The sequence below is a fragment of the Apis dorsata genome, unplaced genomic scaffold (genome assembly GCF_000469605.1).
Source record: "Apis dorsata unplaced genomic scaffold, Apis dorsata 1.3 scaffold_169, whole genome shotgun sequence".
NCBI lineage: Eukaryota > Metazoa > Arthropoda > Insecta > Hymenoptera > Apidae > Apis > Apis dorsata.
In genome coordinates, this window is record NW_006263457.1 from 317,532 (window position 1) to 324,935 (window position 7,404).

The following is a 7,404-nucleotide window of genomic DNA, read 5'->3' on the forward strand; positions in this document are numbered from 1 at the left end:
GCCCTGTAAATCATTGCAAGGGCATTGATATGTGGTTCTCTCGTAGTTGAGAGAGGGGGCAAGGCCGAGGATGGGGTGGAAAGTCACGAAACAGCAGTAACGCGTATTCGTGGCTGGGTCGAATATATCCGGCGAAACGTGGCGGAGGCGGAATTATCGTGAAATATACAGGGAGCTGGAACAGCCGTGTACGATGCGATATTCTTCACGCCGGTCATAAATCATTCGCGTCGAAAACGCGAATGGTTGGGAAAGGGGAGGGGGGAGAGGAGGCACCACCGTCTGGTAATACAGTTATACGAAATCGCGTCGTAATATCGTCGTTGCCGATGCGAACGTTACGAAACGTTAACGATTTCGGAGCGGATGAATCGATCGAGTCGGAAATGCGATTTTTGTTTCGATCGTTTTACGAAAATTGAACGAGAACGTGAAAGATGGACAGGCATCGATAATGATTACAAGCAACGTGTTCTGTGTCACTGGCACGCGACGATCGTGCGCGAGGATCGATTTGTAAATATATTAAAGGGACTCTCGAAAACCGATGGACAGGTTGTTACCATTTTCATGGAGTTTTCGATGGAAAATCGCGTAATTATCTTGGAACAATGGGGACCGTTTGCCGATATTGTTGTTGGTTATTTATTGGATCACCGTTGTCTAATTTGTTTTAATGTAATGGATGGTAGAGTTATTGACATATTTACGCGGCTCGTGGAAGGATTTTATTATCTTTTTTTTTAAAAACGAAAACGTTTTCTGAATTATTTCTAACAAAATTTTTAACGTGTAAAATTAATTGCGTAGAATTGAAAAAAAGGGAGATGCGATTTTCATCGTAAATGGATTCGATATTCGCCTCCATCTTCGTTATTCCCAATTTCTGAGCAAAAGAGCGATCTGTCTCTTTTTGTCGGATCCGATCTCTCGCAATACGGTGAGATGGAAAAACGCTTGATCTTTGGTCGAAATTGGGTAGAAGATAGAGACGGGAATAAGAAAGGGAATACGCGTCGCGAGAAAAGTTTAACGAGCCAATTTGGCGCCAAGTGGTTGGCGAGCGAAAGAAAATGATCAAAGAGTGGAAGGGGAAAAAAAGTTGCTGACGACTGTGTGAAAATTCGATTATCGTCGAAAGAAAAAAAACTCGTCTTTTTTCCCGTGTAAATGTTTTTTTTCTTTTTTTTTTTTTTTTTTGTCAAAGGTGCTTCAACGAACGAGTTTCATGCATTTAAAACGCCCTCGAATTAGCGGCCTCCACGCAGTGAATGTCAAAGAAAAGAGGGAAGAAAAGAACGATGGCGGAAAATAAATTCTCAAAAAGAGATTTTCCAAATATTTTTATCCTGAAGTAAGTTACGAAACTTTTTCTTTAAATAGATCTTACACGTTAAATTTCTTATTGTTTCTTTCTACTTTTACTTTTTTCCCCCTTGCTTCTAATTTAAAAAATCCTGTATATTTTTCCTTATCGCAAAAATTATGTAAACAACAATTTCGTTTCATAATTTCGTCAACGTCACTATTATATATCGTTCACACCTACGTAATTTTCGGTTACCTCGAAATTTTTTTTTCTCATCGAGAAATAGAATCGACACGAAATAGAAAAAAAAAAAAAAAAAGAAAAAAGAATCAAGCGAATCCATGGAACAAATTCGTCGTCAACAAGCCTTGTACGTACGCATGCGTACGTAAAACGCCTGACCACCATCAATTCGCATTACGGATTTCGGTTTTGTCGCTTAGACAGGGCTGAACAACCCGAAACGAGGAGGATTAATCCAGTTAGCCCGGCAACACCATCGTCGACTGTGACCGATGAATGAAATTCGGGGTGGCCGACCTTATTTCGCGTCAACCCCTTCCCCACCACGGCGCCTGCATTCCCTTTTCGCAGCCCCCTCCCTTTCAACCTCTTTTTCCCTCCTCTTTCCTTCACTCCTCCCTCCCACCGCCGTCCGGGCGAGTCCGTCTGCCGCACTACTCTGACGTAATCACACCCCCTTCTGACGTCACGACCCACGTTGCATCAACCCTTCCACGAGGACAACGTCCTCCTTCCGTTCTTCTCTCTCGTCGTCGTTTCTCTTTTCCGCTCGTCTTCTCTCTTAATTATTCTCGAATCAATCGAACTCGAAACGATTATCGATCGATCGAGAGGATCGTGAATTCGTAGAATCCGTTCCGATTTTATGGATCTTATGGATGAATATCGTTTTTGGAAAAAGGAGGATTGGATTTAAATTCGGTACAAGTAAATTTATACATTGATTTTGATGGAATTTATTCAATTTATTTGAGGAGTATAAAATTATTTGAAGCATTGAAAACATTGGAGAAGTTAAAAGTTTTTAGTAGAATAAAGTTACTTTAAGTAATTACTTATTATTGGAATGCTTGAATAACATTTATTCGTAGAGCTGTTATATAAGCCGAGCCTCGTATAACCTCGACCATTACAGTTATTATTATTACGTTTTGCGAAAAACGATAAATTATCGGAGCAACTTTATTCGTAGTTATTAAATTTTGTCTACGAATCCGTCTTTCCATTTGTCTGATCGCGTTCATTTCACTTGGTATGTCCAATAACATGTCATTCCACTTGTCATCAATCTTACTTCGCTCGTCCGATCATCTTTTTATTCCACTTCCGTGGAAGAACTCGTATGACTAATAGTGTCCTGCTCTACTTCTTCTCTTCGACTCTTACCTCGCTCGACCAAATTTTTTTTCGAGTCTTAATTAAAGTTAAACTCGCGTCTTGAAGAAGCTGCGATTCGACGGAAAGGATTGAAAATGCTATCCGCCTCCGGCCGACGAATGAAAAGAAGCATCCGTTGATGTAATTAAACGATTCCTTCGGGCAAATACGTTTCGGCCAACCGTCGGCTCCAACTCATTACCCAACTTTCCCGCTTCTTTGTTCACATTTCGACCAATTCAATCCCCATCGAGAAGAAAGCGAGAAGATGTTGAGAACGATTTAATGGCCTCTCCCCGATGCTCCACCGTCAATCGAGGATAATATCGTTAAAAAAGTTGGACGAGGCCCCTTCTGAAAATTTTTCAACGGATCCTAATTTCAATGGGAACTTTTTTTTCTTTTTTTTGTATCGAACTTAAAGTACCAAGGACAAGCGATTCTTACAACTGAGACAAACTTTTTTACAGGGAGGAGGGGGAGGAGAATCGCGTCAAACTTCGAGAATATTCTTCTCCCTCGGCGACGATTACCTCGTTAAAATTATTAAACTTGTCGCGAATTGGATTAATCATTCGCACGGGTGAAAAATTTTATATATTTCGACGGAGAGAATTACTTTTGAGCAAATTTCAATTCGAAAAGTTACGAGCGGAGAGATTGTGTAAATAAAATAGGAAAAGAAAAAAAAAAGAAGAAGAAGAAGCGGAATAGGTTTGAAACAGCGTGCGATTTCCCGATTCCGCCATAAAAACGGCTCCCATTAAAATCCAGGGGATACGGATGGATAGGATTTTTACGAGGTCGTGTCACGTCGAAACGTAGGGGAGGCTGAAATGATGCATGCGGTCGTACGTGTACTGTATTTTCATGCAATTTCTCTTTACGAGGGCAACGATGCGCGGAACGATAGAAAAACGGCGTCCAGATTACAAGGTTTCCGGCATCCTTTATATATATATATAAGCACATCGTTTGTCGTTGTGTGTACGATAAACGTGGCGGTGTTTCGCTTTATTACGTTGAAACGCGTGATATGACGAATTCTTTTAAAATTTAATTCTTTTTTCTTCTTTCTTTTTTATCGATTATATTATCTGTGCAGTTGGATTAGATTTTTACGTTACGTTAATTCAACTTTCGTTTTCTGGGCTCGTGATGTCTGACTGCTTTCCCTTTCAATCTCTTGCTCCTTATTTGAACTGGCTGCACATTCACTCTCTCTCTCTCTTTCTTCCATTCAGCGCAGTCATTCCTAAACGACATTCAGCCACTTTCAACCGAATCCTTGAATGCCCGCGCACGCCATTCTCCGTCCATTCGTTCCAAGCATTTTTCCCCCCCTCCTACCATCGACACTTTGCACAATGAGCACGCCTTCGTTAACACGATTCGTATTCTATTTCATTAACGCATTAATACATGTATATATATATATATATATATATAATTATTAAATTGTTGTTTCATTATATTCTTTCCAATCAAAAAAAAAAAAAAAAAAAAAAGAAAAAAATCGAACGAAACTATATTCAAAATAAATGGACGAAGTCAACATGGAAAAATAGCATTTCACGAATAGAACGATAAAGACATCAAAGAGGAATAAATGAACGAATGAAAACGTTGATACGTAGGCATCAAAGAGGGACGAGTAAAATGCGTTACGGTGGCAAAAATCACGCCGCGTGTACAACAGGAATAAAAGTGTGGCGCGCAATGTAATAAAATAGGTGCAATTTTTTTTTTTTAAAATTCAAGGGAACTTTTAAACGATCGAGAAAAGGAAGCCTTTACTCGTCCATTCCTTTTACGTCTCATAAATTCCCGCCTGACCGAATCGTTATCGCGATCTGTGTTTCGCGCACAGTTACGAAGCGCGAACTGGCCAATAATTTTCCACACGATGGATCTAATTCGAAGCTTCGAAAGAGGTTGGGGATTTTCAAGAAGAGAAATCGAGTCGTGCAACCGGTTGGCGATATCGAATTCCCCGAATTTGGGTGTCGATTGGAGAAAGAGAGAGAGAGAGAGAGAGTAATTTGATGGTCGTTTGGCAGAGAATTCGACAGAGGAGTTTAGTGGTTCACGTGTCGAGTTTCTCTAATATATATATATAGGGTATATTAAGTTTCATGGAATTTGAAAATTCGGAGTGAGAGGGAACAAAGACTAGATTCTACGATTTCACGCTTCCAACCTCTGAAATCCATATTCTTGGCTGAATTTAAAAATCTCGTATCACGGGGAGTATCTCATTCTACTTGATGTCGAATGTCTATGACACGGGAGTAACAAATAGTGTAGAGAACGAAGATGTCGAGCCTAGTTTCTCTCGTCTGCCCCTCGAGACCCGTAACTTTAAACTTAAGCTGTTAAGTTCGGACGATTTTCCAGAACTTTCGTCAAAATGCTCGAGAGGATGCGATGCAAGTTTTCAAGGACTCGCGGGATCGGTGCATTTGGGCCAACGCGTACTTCGTACGCGTTGGGGAGAAACTCGTGGAAAATTCGCCGAGTGCGTCGAAGCGAAGTGCTTTCGAAGGCGGGAAATTTGAAACTCTCGATTTTAAACTCTCGTAACCGCGTTACGGATAGAGGAGGCGAGTTAAAGGCGCAAAGTAACCGTAACAACAGGGCCGCTGTTAATTGGCCCCGCTTCTTCGTTCTCGCGCGATGCCTTTCGCCTCTCGAAATTTGCATGTCCGCCGCGCGGAACCTATTTGAAATTTAAATCGAAAATAAACTGATGGTTTCCCCTGCGCGGGCAAATTTCGACTTTAATTAAATTATTCATAGGGGACGGTGGACAGGCTGGGGGGAGGGGGATAGGGTGTAATCCTTTATTCGGCTTAATTCCCCGGTGAATTCGTAATTATCCTTTGTTCCCGTCTCGTCAATGATTCCACCTTCCCATTCATACTTTTTCTTCGTCGATCAACACGATTATGGCAATAACAGAATTAAACGTTAAGAGGAAATTTTTAGGGGCGAAAGAGGTAAAAATTCGAAGAATATTTGGAATATTTGTTGTTGATGGGATGAAAATCATCAATTGCTATAAATAATAATTGTGAACGTGTTCAATGGATAAGACTATCGAGGATAGGAGAAAAGCTGATGAAACATCGGCCGCGCAAATTACCATGACATTTCATGAGAATCGTCCTTAACCTTCTTCTATAGAGCTAATCAAATCGATATTAATCGCCGTGGAAACCGATTCGTTCGATCGACTTGGAATAAGATTTTATTCCGAATCTTCGATTCTTTTTTATTGATTCGATCGAAATCAACATTTTCTTGACATTCCTCGATCTTTGATCAGTACTTGAGTAATACTGGATGAAATCGCATCGTTTTACCTTGTCGAAGATACAACGTTTTATATTTCGTATAGTTTATGTAATCTCGTAATTTTGATCGAAAAAAAAGGAAATATCAAATTACGATAACTTTTCGATCGACCAAAAAATACCAAAAAAAGAAAAAAGAAAATTTTAATTCGAATTTACAAAACAAAGCAAAAATCATTGGTCAAGACTCACATACATCGAGAAGAAAGATATTTTGTTTGTCCACGTGGCTTCGAATACCTTTTTCCCCTTCACCGAAACCAAACTTGACACAACTTCGCAAACAATCCGTTTCGAGCCGGACAAATCGAACCAATCTTAACTGAAACCCCCTCCCTCCCGTTCCAGGTGAGGAACTGTGGATTGGTGGTGTAGGACCTCGGCCCCAGGAGTGGCCCGGGGGTTACCCTGGGGACCTCGGGGAATCGTTGGCGCGAGGACGAGGCAGCTAAGAACGACGAAGGACACGGGAGGCGGAGGAGGAGGCCGCTATGAACGCCAGCGTCAACATCGAGAGGAACTCCTGGCGGCTGCCTCCCGACGAGACCGTCCAGGTCGCCGATCCCCGTTCAAAATCAGCCCAGGTAAAAGAGGTAAATCGCTCCAGCGGTCCATCCTTCGTTCCCCCATCCTCGTAACGTTCGTACGAGTCGGTCGAGCTCGTGTACCAGATTCGTCGAGATAATTCGTCAGGTTTTCAAAGCATGGAAAAACCTTGTTACGCGCTGTCGACAAGTCGCTGTCGACCAGTCGTTGTCGACTAGTCGCTGACGAGTAGTCACTGATGAGTAGTTGTTGTCGACTAGTCGCTGTCGACTAGTCGCTGTCGACTAGTCGCTGTCGACTAGTCGTTGACGACTAGTCACTGATGAGTAGTTGCTGTCGCCTAGGCACTGCCGACTAGTCGCTGGCGACTAGTCGCTGACGAGTAGTCATTGTCGACTAGTCGCTGTCGACTAGTCGTTGACGACTAGTCACTGATGAGTAGTTGCTGTCGACTAGTCACTGACGAGTAATCGCTGTCGACTAGTCGCTGTCGACTAGTCGTTGACGACTAGTCACTGATGAGTAGTTGCTGTCGACTAGTCACTGTCGACTAGTCGCTGTCGACTAGTCACTGATGAGTAGTTGTTGTCGACTAGTCACTGACGAGTAATCGCTGTCGACTAGTCACTGACGAGTAATTGCTGTCGACTAGTCGCTGACGACTAATGGCTGTCGACTAATCGCTGACGAGTAGTCATTGTCGACTAGTCACTGACGAGTAGTCGCTGTCGACTAGTCACTGACGAGTAGTCATTGTCGACTAGTCGCTGACGACTAGTCACTGACGAGTAG

The 7,404-nt window shown here is 42.1% G+C and overlaps 1 protein-coding gene across 4 annotated transcripts in view; it reads left to right on the plus strand.

The window, feature by feature from the left end:
- Positions 1–7,404, plus strand: part of LOC102679619 (dipeptidyl aminopeptidase-like protein 6) — a 100,626-nt gene that overhangs the window by 66,900 nt on the left and 26,322 nt on the right. For 2 of the 4 annotated variants that reach the window (XM_006614033.2, XM_031509717.1), the window contains exon 2: positions 6,415–6,650. In XM_006614033.2, coding sequence (XP_006614096.1) covers positions 6,558–6,650 — 93 coding nt within the window. In that variant the 5' untranslated portion in view covers positions 6,415–6,557. Of the gene's footprint in view, positions 1–6,414; positions 6,660–7,404 lie in introns of all 4 variants that reach the window. The other 2 variants (XM_006614032.2, XM_031509716.1) reach the window with 1 other exon arrangement.